Source organism: Prionailurus bengalensis, chromosome B4 (genome assembly GCF_016509475.1).
Source record: "Prionailurus bengalensis isolate Pbe53 chromosome B4, Fcat_Pben_1.1_paternal_pri, whole genome shotgun sequence".
Classification (NCBI taxonomy): Eukaryota; Metazoa; Chordata; class Mammalia; order Carnivora; family Felidae; genus Prionailurus; species Prionailurus bengalensis.
This window is the reverse complement of record NC_057358.1, coordinates 79,505,167-79,517,799: the sequence shown is the minus strand read 5'-3', so window position 1 is coordinate 79,517,799 and position 12,633 is coordinate 79,505,167. Positions and strand designations below refer to the sequence as shown.

At 39.5% G+C, this 12,633-nt stretch overlaps 1 protein-coding gene across 1 annotated transcript in view; it reads right to left on the bottom strand.

The window, feature by feature from the left end:
* The window catches only part of SP1 (Sp1 transcription factor), a 45,218-nt gene that overhangs the window by 12,712 nt on the left and 19,873 nt on the right, over nt 1–12,633 (bottom strand). The window contains exon 4 of the mRNA XM_043564073.1: nt 961–1,129. Within this exon, the coding sequence (XP_043420008.1) occupies nt 961–1,129 (169 nt within the window). The remainder of the gene's footprint in view (nt 1–960; nt 1,130–12,633) is intronic.

Below are 12,633 nucleotides of genomic sequence, written 5' to 3'. Positions count from 1 at the left end.
ACCTAACCGACTGAGCCACTCAAGGTGCCCATTTTTGTATTTATTTTTGAGACCAAAGCTTAGCAGATTTTTAAGGTGTTAAGATTTTTTAAGGCATTAAAAAATCTATATGACTTTCTATTTTCTTTCAAAAGCAATGAATTGTAGAAAAAGAATAGAACTTGGTACTCTCCAGAAATAATACTGAATAAAATAGAATATTCTACTAATGAGAAAAATTTGTCAGAACTTTGCTCTGCAGGACATATTAGGTTCCATGATGGAAGAATTTTCTTTTCTTTTTAAAACAAAATTTTTTTTTAATGTTTTTATTTATTCTTGAGAGAGAGAGACAGAGTGTGAGCGGGGAGGGGCAGAGAGAGGGAGACAGTGAATCTGAAGCAGGCACCAGGCTCTGAGCTGTCAGCACAGAACCCGATGCAGGACTCGAACTCACAAGCTGTGAGATCATGACCTGAGCCAAGGTCAGAAGCTTAACCGACTGAACCATCCAGGAGCCCCTGGAAGAATTTTCTAACTGCAGTAGTATTTTTTGTCTGTTTTGAAGGAAAAGAAGACTCAGAAAACCCTTATGACTCTCACATAGCCACTATAAAAAAATCATTACAGTAGGTATGTTTCTTTTTCTTTGCAAGACTATTTTACAAGCAACTTTGTTAAAACCATCTCAAAACAGACATATGGTAACAATCATCAGACCAGTTGGCTGCATCTGATTACCTTATCTCTGGAGAAAGCAGGCATCTATTAAGGCCCCAGGTCTTAGAGTAGATGAAAGGCTCAGAGCTGGAACTAAAATCCTATAATATAACCCAATCAAATGTATTGTACTCTCTATCTCTGGTCCCTCTGCAACACTGCCAAGTCTTAAATGTTAAAAAATTAACCCTCCTCTGCTTACCTCCAAATCCATTCATTTTTCTCCTTTATACCCTTAAGACACTGGCTGGGTCAACTTACCTTCCTTCACTATCTTTACAATAGGGGCAGGTGCATGCTTCACGCCGGGTCCTCCGACCAGCCTGGGGTTGGGGATCTGGGCTGTTTTCTCCTTCTTCTCCACCTGCTGTGTCATCATGTATTCCATCACCACCAGCTCCGTGGAGGCCAAGCTGAGCTCCATGATCACCTGAAATTAAAAGAGCAAAAGGGTTAAGGTGAAGTAAGGGAGGTCATCAAGTTGCAGTTATTTCAGTGACACTTTACATTTACAGCACCATTTCTTCAAAGCTTTGAAGCCACATTTACTAATATTGCCATCCATTCTTGAAATCTCAAAAACCATCATTGAAAATACAAAGAGCTAGCAAATATATAAAAACATGATCAACGTCATTTAATTTTTTAAAAATATTTTAAGTAATCTCTATACCCAATGTGGGGCTCGAACTTACAACTCTGAGATAAAGAGCTGCATGCTCTAGGGGTGCCTGGGTGGCTCAGTTGGTTAAATGTCCAACTTTGGCTCAGGTTATGATCTCACAGTTCGCGGGTTCAATCCCCGCATCAGGCTCTGTGCTGAACACTTGCTCAGAGCCTGGAGTCTGCTTCAGATTCTGTGTCTCCTTCTCTCTTTGCCCCTCCTCTGCTCACACTCTGTCTCACTCTGTCTCTCAAAAATAAATAAGTGTAAAGAAAAAAAAAAGAAAAAAGAGTTGCATGCTCCATCAACTGAGCCAGCCAGGTACCCCATTCTCATTTATTTTTTAAAATGCAATTCTATGTATAGGGGACTTTTGTAATTTTTCACCTATCAGATCACAAAAAGTTAAAACTCTAATAATGCACAGAATTAGCAAGGATATGGGGAAACAGGCATTTTTATACATAGGTGATGATAAATCAGTACATTTTGAAGGCCAATTTGGCAATTTTTGTTAATATTTATTTTGAGAGAGAGAGTGCGAGTGGGGGACAGGAGCAGACGGAGAGAAAGAATCTTTCAGGGATTCTGAGCCAAAATCAAGAGTGGGTGACTCAACCGACTGAGCCACTCAGGCACCCTCAAGCATGTGACTCTTGATCTCAAGGTGATTATTTCAAGCCCCATGTTGGGCACAGAGTTTATTTTAAAAAATAAAATGACATTAAAAAAAAATTTAAATATACATCTTCAAAGTAATTCCACTTTGAATCAACAATGTCCTATGGATATACTCCTGGGTATACAAAAATATGTGATGATTTTTTTAAGAAAGTTTATTTGAGGGGCGCCTGGGTGGCGCAGTCGGTTAAGCGTCCGACTTCAGCCAGGTCACGATCTCGCGGTCCGTGAGTTCGAGCCCCGCGTCGGGCTCTGGGCTGACGGCTCAGAGCCTGGAGCCTGTTTCCGATTCTGTGACTCCCTCTCTTTCTGCCCCTCCCCCATTCATGCTCTGTCTCTCTCTGTCCCAAAAATAAATAAACGTTGAAAAAAAAAATTTAAAAAAAAAAAAGAAAAAAAAGAAAAAAAAAAAGAAAGTTTATTTGAGAGCAAGACAGAGAGAGAGAGAGCGCGCACACGCGCTTGAGAATGAATCCCAAACAGCCTCCACGCTGTCAGCACAGAGCCTGACATGGGGCTCAAACTCACGAACTGAAAGATGACCTGAACTGAAATCGAGTCAGACACCTAACTGAGCCACTCAGGCGCAGCGACGATAATGTTTTCTATAGCTTTGTAACAACAAAAAACTAGAAACATGAGGTCATGATCTCATGGTTCAAGTCCCATGTGGGGCTCTGCACTGGCAGTGTAGAGCTTGCTTGGGATTCTCAGTCTCTCTCTCTGCTCCCCTGCTTGCATGTGTGTCTGCAAACGTACGCGCGCGCTCTCTCTCTCTCTCTCTAAGTAAATAAACATTTAAAAAAAGAAACAACATTACAAATCTCAGTGCTTGGTTTTACTTCTGCACCTAACCTCTACTCTTTTCAGCTCATCAACATAATTTTGTTACAATGCCTAATAATATGCTCTCCTGGTGCTTTCCTTCTCATTGCACCACTTCTAAGCATCAACCTATGGCATTAAAATAAATTGTAGTGTTCTGAGATGTTCATGATTTTGGCAGAGCTTAACAGGAAGGACTGGAGTACAAGGTTAAGAACAGGTTTTGGAGTAGGACAGATGTAGATATGTGACCGTTCTTTAGTTATCAGTTTCTCCCTCAGTAAAACTGGGATGAAACATTATCAATCTCATAAAGTTGTGAAAAATAATACATGTAAGGTGTTTAGCACAGTATCTGTCACATAACAAACATTTAACACACTGTAGCTAATATTATTAGGAAAATATCTGTGGGAAAACAACTGTGAGAAATCATGGAATAAGATATATACCGCTATTTTATTTGATCAATTTGCCTTAAAAACTATATATGAAACTGAGGAGAAACTCCCTGTGATGGGGATGGATAATTTCTCCTCTTGAAATAAGCCCAAAAAGCTCAGCAGGTAAGACAGAATGCTAGTTAATATCACCAGTAGTTACCTACCAAAAATTACCTTCAGAAGAGATATTTATGAACCTGTAGATTCAGCTATCTACAATGGGTCTTTAGAAACAAAATAAGCAAAACCATGATCCATATAAGCAAATCATCTTTGATCTACTTTCCAAATTAATCTAACTCCATTAAAATCAGAGAAGCAGTTCATTAAACCCCAAAGTTCTCCACTGTCACAATCAAGTAGAAAGAAGCAAACTTTTCTCCATTTTACTGAGACACAAGCCTAACAACCAGGACATGGCATGATTCAGTAAAAAGAGAAACAAAGAAATACTTAGATACTAGGACTCTGTAAAACCGTATCTCTAAGCCTCTATCAAATTCTTACAAAATGGACAGTCAAGGAGCGCCTGGGTGGCTCAGTCGGTTAAGCGTCCGGCTTAGGCTCAGGTCGTGATCTCTCAGTGAGTTCGAGCCCAGCGTCAGGCTCTGTGCTGACAGCTCAGAGCCTGGAGCCTGCTTCGGATTCTGTCTCCCTCTCTCTCTGCCCCTCCCCCGCTCATGCTCTGTCTCTCAAACATTTAAAAAAAATTTTAAAAACAAAATGGACAGTCAAAGCTAATATCCTCCTTGACCCCTGCTATGACTGCAAAGGATTTTTTTTAATATGAAACTGGAAATGGGGTTAAATGAGTTTCATTTAACTTTAAAAGGGGATGAAATACTAACAAAGCATCAGCATCAGACCAGAGTCTGTTTCCAGCCTCTTTTAATAACAGTTTTAGAAAAAGAACAGTTTTATCTTAGAATGTGGCATCAGTTAAGCAATGAAATAAATTAAAGATTTTCCTTTCCATGATGAAAATAACAAGTAAACCAAAGGCACAGTTTAATGACAGTCTTGCCCAACCCAGGGTTGCCTCTAGCATCAGTTATTGTAATAGCTGTGGCAGTTAACACACTTTTTCAGTTTCTTCAAAGGGAAGAAGTGTGCTGAACTCATGAACTTTTAAGAAGACCACCATGACAAGTCAAATAACTTATTCTTCTCTGATAAAGACCCGGGCAATACTAAAATAAGAAACTCCTCAATAATTTTCAAAAGGGTAGTTCCCACACCCTTCTCTATTCACCTGGTCTCTGGAATTATTGGGAGAACACGGTCTTCTTTAATTCAGTAAGTATTAACACAGTATGACTGATTTTCAAAACTATACCTATATTAAGCATACAGTGAGTTTTCTGAACGTTTCATTTGACACAATAGATTTAATCTAAAGAATCAAATCTCAGTCCAGGAAGTGTTTGTGTGTTCAGCCACATTCAAGCACAATATAGGTAACACATCATCTAAGCGGTAGGAACATCCAGAATATAGCTCTAAATCAAGAAATAAAAACATCTTTAGTAACAGAAATAGTAATTCATAATACATTGTACTTTATTTTTCAAAATAATAATTTTATTAATCTGGTTTCCCAGTCCAAGCAAATCAGAAAAAGGAAGAGAAGGACTGTACTTTTTAATGACACAAAAGCTGACAATTGGGAGTGATAAAAAGTAAAAATTTTACATTTTTACAAAACATTTACAAAAAAATTCATATAGATGGCCTCCAAATTCATCTCTACATTGACTACTTGGTTATGCTTGAGATACAATTTAACATAAGAGACAAAATTAATGCTTGATTCTGTCAATTACTAGTTTGCATAACAATTAGCAGATTTCCTAGAATCCTTGCAAAGTGACAAGATGACTTTTTTCCTTTTCTTTTTTTTTTTAATTTTTTTTTAACGTTTATTTATTTTGAGACAGAGAGAGACAGAGCATGAACAGGGGAGGGGCATAGAGAGAGGGAGACACAGAATCTCAAACAGGCTCCGGGCTCTGAGCTGTCAGCACAGAGCCCGACGCGGGGCTCGAACTCACGGACCGTGAGATCATGACCTGAGCCGAAGTCGGACACTTAACCGACCGAGCCACCCAGACGCCCCTTCCTTTTCTTAAAAATTCAAGTTTATTGGGGTGCCTGGCTGGCTCAGTCAAAAGAGCACGTTACTCTTGAGCTCAGGGTCATGAGTTCGAACCTCACGTTGGGGGAGAGATTACTTAATAAACTTTAAAATAAATCAAGTTTACAACTCTGAGCACAAGATCCTGAGATCAAGAGTCAGATGCTCTACTGACTGAGCCAGCCAGGCACCCCTAATGTGAATTTATACTTTCTCTCATAACTTCTACCTTAAATTCTTTTAACTCATGTTTTAAAATGTTTATTGAGAGAGCACGCGCGCGCATGAGAGGGGGATGTGCAGAGAGAGAAGGGAACAGAGGATCTGAAGCAGGTTCCTCACTGAGCACAGACTCTCATGTGGGGCTCAAACTCACAAACTGCAAGATCATGACCTGAGCCGAAGTCAGAGGCTTAACTGACTGAGCCACCCAAGGTACCCTACAGTTCATTATAGATAATAAGGTTTCACTATAGAGTTTTTGGTTTTGCTATCTTCGTTTCTATAGCTATTATAATTTTTGTTTTGGAACTATTTTGGACTTACAGAGACACTATAAAGATAATTCAGAAAGTTCTTACACATTCTTCAATGAGCTTCCCTTAATAATCTTATATAACCAAGGTACATTTGTCAAAACTAATTAAGTGATACAATACTAGTAAATAACAACAGGCTTTATCTGGATTTCATCAGTTTTTCCACTAATGTCTTTACTCTCTTCCAGAATCCCATCCAGGATACTACACTGCATTGAGTTGCCAGGTCTCCTTAGGCTCCTCAGATCTATATGTCTCTGCCTTTCATGACCTTGACAGTTTTTAAGAATATTGGTTGGTATTTTGTAGACTATCTCATAATTTGAATTTTTTGGGGGGGGTTTTCTCATTAGACTAGACTTATGTGTTTTGCAGAAGAATATCATATCAGGGCAATACATTCTCATCACACCACATTAGGAGATATGCAAGCTCAACATACTGTTTTTAGAAGGGAGATTCAGGAAAATTTAAAAAAAGGGGGGGGGGGAGGAAGAAGGAAAAAGACAACTACCACTATTTTCCCACAATTTTCAGTATGTCATATTTTGAAAGTTTTGAAATAAAGATTCAGTCTTTTAAAGTAATTACTTAGGGGGCATCTTGCTGGCTCAGTTGGGAGAGCACGCGACTCAATCTCAGGAGTTATGAGTTCCAGTTGCACATTCACCATAGAGATTATTTTTAAAAATAAATAGGGGCACCTGGGTGGCTCAGTTGGTTGAGCATCTGACTTGACTTCAGCTCAGGTCATGATAAGCCTGGAGCCTGCTTTGGATTCTATATCTCCCTCTCTCTCTGCACCTCCCCAACCTTCTCTCTCTCTCTCTCTCTCTCTCTCTCTCTCTCTTTCTCTCAAAAAATAAACATTAAAAATTTTTTAAATAAGTACAGGGGTGCCTTGGTGGCTCGGCTGGTTAAGCGTCCAACTCTTGATTTCGGCTCAGGTCATGATCTTATGGTTTGTGGGACTGAGCCTTGCATTGGGCTCAGCATTATCAGCGTGGAACCTGCTTGGGATTCTCTCTCCCCTACTCTCTGCCACTCCCCCGCTTGCATGCTCTCTTTCTCTCAAATAAACACATTTACAAAAAATTAAATACATACATACATACATAAAGTAATTATTTAAGTGGATTCTCTAAGTGGATTCTCTATTTGTGGTTGTTTCAGTGGTTATGTGTATGCATGTGCATTAGGCTATGGGGCTCAAAAGTAGATACTACCACGTTTCCAGTTTTCATTCACTCCTTCTTCCTGCCCAAAAGCCACCTGATTTTTTTTTCAGGTTAACACTCTGCCAGGTTAAAAATATTCCCCTTCTCAGATACCCCTGCAGATGAGAAGTAGTCAAGTGACAAGGTCTTGGCCAATTAGGTGTAAAACAAAATTGCTGGGTAAGGCTTCCAGCTCTTTTTTTTTTTTTTTTTTTAAGTTTATCCATGTATTTTGAGAGAGAGAGCTTGCGTACAAGAGGGGCAGAGAAAGAGGGAGAGAGAAAATCCCAAGCAGGCTCCACGTTATCAGAGCAGAGTCTGACATAGGGCTTGATCTCAACCATGAACCATGAGATCGTGACCTCAGCTGAAATCAAGAGTTGGATACTTAAATGACTGAGCCATCCACGCCATCCCAGGAAAGCTCTTTAAATGGGAACAACTAAGCTTGTTTCCTCCTTTATCAAGCTTCACTTTTCCCTCCTTTATCCTGTCTGGAAAGAAGTGACAATGCCCAAAGCTAGTGCAGCTGCCTTACAAGCATGGCAACTGTCTCACATTCAGGCAAAAGTAAACATGACCAGGGTTCCCTGAGTTGCCGCAAGAACTTTGGACTCACTACCTTCAGACTTCATGTTACATAAAAATAAGCCCCTACCTAGTTAAGTCATAATAGGTTTCCTGGTATATCCAGCTAAATATACGTTCCCTAACTATAAAAAAAAAAAAAAAAAAAAAAGAAAAGAAAAGAAATTATGTATGTATATAATATATATAATAATATATATGGTTTTTTTTCTTTTTTTAAAAAAGAAATGCTGGGCCCATTAATTTTTCTTGACTATATGGTCTACACCTCAGTATGTCCTACAAGTATTTTGTGTCACTATTTTTTGTGTCAAATTGGTAAGAGCCTTTTTTTTTTTTTGTCCAGCTCCCAGAACTATAAGTGGGTACACATCTAACAAAAAATTCTAATTAATTTATATTAAATTAGACCACACAATAATAGAGAACAGACACCAGAAACTTACTTCCTCCTGAGACAGAACATAAGCCCTTGCTAATTCATTAGTAACTTGTGCTCAATACAAATCCATATACCTTGCTTCTAAACTCATTTTTTCCATGGGCACCTGGATGACTTAGTGAGTTAAACATCAAACTCTTGATTTTGGCTCAAGTCATGATCCCAGAATCGAGGGATCAAGCTTGGGCTCTGCACTGAGCATGGAGCTTGTTTGGGATTCTCTCACTCTTTCCCCCTGCCCCTCTCCCCAGCTCACATACCCCCTCTCAAAAAGGAAAAAAAAAGTTTGAAATTCGTTTTTTCCACATTAATTCTTTCCTGATTATAGAATTACTACAGCATATTATACACACACACACTCTCTCTCTCTCTCACTCACTCTCACACACACACACACACACACACACACACACACACACACACAATTTACAGACTTTACTATATATAAACTTCCTTTAGGACTTATCCCTATAGTACCCTATGCCATGTGGACTCCCTAAGAGTAGACTATAGAAATGTTTATCAATTATTTACTGTCTATTGTTCCAAGTACTATACTAAGCTCTGGGGATTCAAACAAATAGTTCTCGCTGTGAAGAGCTTGTAGTTTTCTAGAGAAGAGAGAAACCGATAATTTCAAAATAGTAACATAAATGTTATAGTAAAAGCCATTCCAAGGATATTCTGGTATTGAAAAGGGTAAATTCCCCATTCTGGAACTTCAGAGAAGGCTTACTTCCCAGAGGAGCTGATATTTGGGCCAAACTCTAAAGAATGCATAGGAGTTAGCCAGGTGAAAAATGTTGGCAAGGGAGGGGTTCCCAAGTAGAGGGAACACTACGAGTAGAGTGAAGGAATGAAGAGGAGTGGAATATGGTGTAGAATGATGGCTGAGTAAAGGGAGAAGATGGATATGGAGAGATGAACTTCAAAATAGATGACATCATCAGATCCAAGACAGATATTCAAATGACTGAGTTTTTGAAGTTATGGTAGAGAGAGCATGGAGAGGTAAGCACTTTCATACAACTCCCAGCAGCATGAGTGCACAAAAGGATTTAGCAGAGAATCAGCATGGTGTGTGTACACAGGGCATTATGGCCCAGTGTACATCAAGTTTTTAAAATCTGACTAATCTTTTTTTTTTTTTAAATGTTAATTTATTTCTGAGAGAGACAGACAGAGTGGGAGCGGAGGAGGGGCAGAGAGAGGGGAGACACAGAATCTGATGCAGGCTCCAGACTCTGAACTGTCAGGAGAGAGCCTGATGCAGGGCGTGAACCCACAAACCGTGAGATCATGACCTGAAGTCGGACACTTAACCAGCTGAGCTACCCAGGTGCCCCGTTACCTTTTTTTAATGTTTGTTTATTTTTGAGAAAGAGAGCACGTGCCCCTGACTTATTTTTTAACCCAGTAAGTATAAGTCTAGGAATAAGGACACATGCCAGATACTGTATTAAGCTCTGGAGATAGTCAGATATAATCCTGGCCATTATAAAGCTTCTATCTTACTGGGAAGATATAAAATAAAATCAACTATAATATCTGCCCTATAATTTATAAAATACAGTACTAATAAAATGCTCTAAGTATCATAAGAATTGGGAGGGGGAGTATTAGAAGAAAAAAAAGTGAAATATTATGGGCTATCCCATTAGATAATGGTGGAAGATAATAAATGTCTAAAGTAGGGCTGTGGTTCCAATGAAGAGAAAGGCACAGATAATATTTAGGAGTGGGGTGCCTTGGGTGGCTCAGTCAGTTGAGTGTCTGACTTTGGCTCAGGTCATGATGTCCCGGTCTGTGGGTTCGAGCCCCGCGTCCAGCTCTGTGTTGACAGCTTGGAGCCTGGAGCCTGCTTCGGGTTCTGTGTCTCCCTCTCTCTCTGCCCCTCTCCCACTCATGCTGCGTCTCTCCCTCTCTCAAAAATAAACATTAAGGGGCGCCTGGGTGGCTCAGTCGGTTAAGCATCCGACTTCGGCTCAGGTCATGATCTCACAGTTCGTGAGTTCGAGCCCTGCGTCGGGCTCTGTGCTGACAGCTCAGAGCCTGGGGCCTGCTTCACATTCTGTGTCTCCCTCTCTCTCTGCCCCTTCCCTGTTCATGCTGTGTCTCTGTCTCAAAAATAAATTAACATTAAAAAAAATTTTTTTTAAATAAATAAATAAACATTAAGATGGGATGCCTGGATGGCTCAGTTGGTTGAGCGTCCGACCTTGGCCTAGATCATGATCTCGCTGTTTCAGAGTTCGAGCCCCATGTCAGGCTCTGTGCTGACAGCTCAGAGCCTGGAGCCTGTTTCAGATTCTGTATCTCCCTCTCTCTCTGCCACTCCCCGACTCATGCTCTGTCATGTCTCTCAAAAATAAACATGAAAAAAAATAAATAAGCATAAAAAAATTTTTTTTAAATAAATATTTAGGAGTAAAAACAGTCAGGATTTAACGACTCAATACAGGGAACTTCAAAGTTTCTGGGAGATAAATGAAACAGCAAGACTGCATGGGATATGAACAAAAGAGAGGCAATAAATACAGTAGTGTCCCCTTATCTGCAGATTCTCTTTCTGCAGTTTCAGTTACCCACAGTCAATCACAGTTGGAGGCCGATGATCCTCCTGACATTATTGTGAGAAGGTCAACTACAGCCTAATGCTATGTCACAATGCCTACATCATTCACTTCATCTTATCACGTAGACATTTTGTCATCTTACAGCATCACAGAAAAGGTGAGTAAAGTACAATAATATATATTCTTTACAATAAGATATTTTGAGAGAGAAACCACATTCACATAACTTTTATTATATATTATTGTAACTGCTATTTTATTATTAGTTGTTAACCACTTATAGTGCCTAATTTATAAACTAAACTTTATCATAGATATGCACATATAGGAAAAAACATAGAATATATAAGATTCAGTACTATCCACAGTTTCATACATCAACTAGAGGATGATAGTATCCCCAGCAGATAAGGTAAGGCTGTTGGATTTTTAAGAACTTTCAAACACACAAAGGAACTCATTAAAACTGGGGCGCCTGAGCGGCTCTCAGTTAAGTATCCAACTTCAGTTCAGGTCATGATCTCACAGTCCATGACTTTGAGCTCTGCATCGGGCTCTCTGTTATCAACACAGAGCCTGCTTCAGATCTTCTGTCCCCCTCTCGCTCTGTGCCCCTCCCCAACTCACACACACACTCAAAAATAAACAAACATTAAAAATAAATATTTAAAAAAATTTGAGGGGCATCTGGATGGCTAAGTTGGTTAAGCATCTAACTTCACCTCAGGTCATGATCTCACAATTCATGAGTTCGAGCCCCACTGACAGCAGAGAGCCCACTTCAGGTCTCCCGCTCTCTCTCTGCCCCTCCTCCGCTTGCATGCATGTGCGCGCACTACGGCACATGTATGGTCTCTCTCAAAAATAATAAAAGCACACTAAAAAAAATTTGGAATCTAATCCAGTAGCTCCACTCCTAAGTATGTAACAAAAAGAAATAAAAACATTATGTCCATACAAAAACTTGTACACAAATGTTCATTAACAGCATTATTCATAATGTCAAAAAGCAAAAACAACCCAACTGTGTCAATTTGATGAATGGATAAACAAAATGTGTTATATCCACACAATGAAATACTACTTGGCAATAAAAAACAATGAAATACTGATACATACTACAACATAGATGAACCTTGCAAACGTTATGCTAACGAGAGAAGTCAGTCCCAAAAGACTACATATTACATATTGCATGATTCCATTTATATGAAATGTCCAGAACTGGCAAATTCATAGAGCCTGCAAGTAGTGGTTGACTTGGACTGGGAATGACAAGTGAGAACAGAGAAGGACAGCTAATGAACCACATGGTATTTCTTTTTAGGGTGATGAAAATGTTCTCAAATAGATTCTGGTGGTAGTTGCACAACTGGGTGAATATACTAAAATCTACTGAAATGTACACTAAAAAAATTTTTTTAATTAAAAAAAATTAAAAAAAAAATCTTTTAATAAAAAAAATTTTAATGTTTATTTTTGAGAGGGAGACATAGCATGAGTGGGAGAGGGGCAAAGACAGGGAGACACAGAATCTGACGCAGGCTCCAAGCTCTGACAGGGCTAGAACTCACTAACCGTCAGATCATGACCTGAGCCAAAGTTGGACGTGTAACCAACTGAGCCACCCAGGTGCCCCCTGAACTGTACATTTTAAATGGGTGAATTATATGGTATAGGAGTTATAGCTCAGTTAAGATGCTTTAAAGAAGAGTCACCTTAGTGGCTCAGTTGGTTAAGTGTCCGACTGTGGATTTCGGCTCTGGTCATGATCTCTCAGGTTCGTGAGTTCAAGCACCATGTCGGACTCTGCGCTGGCAGTGCG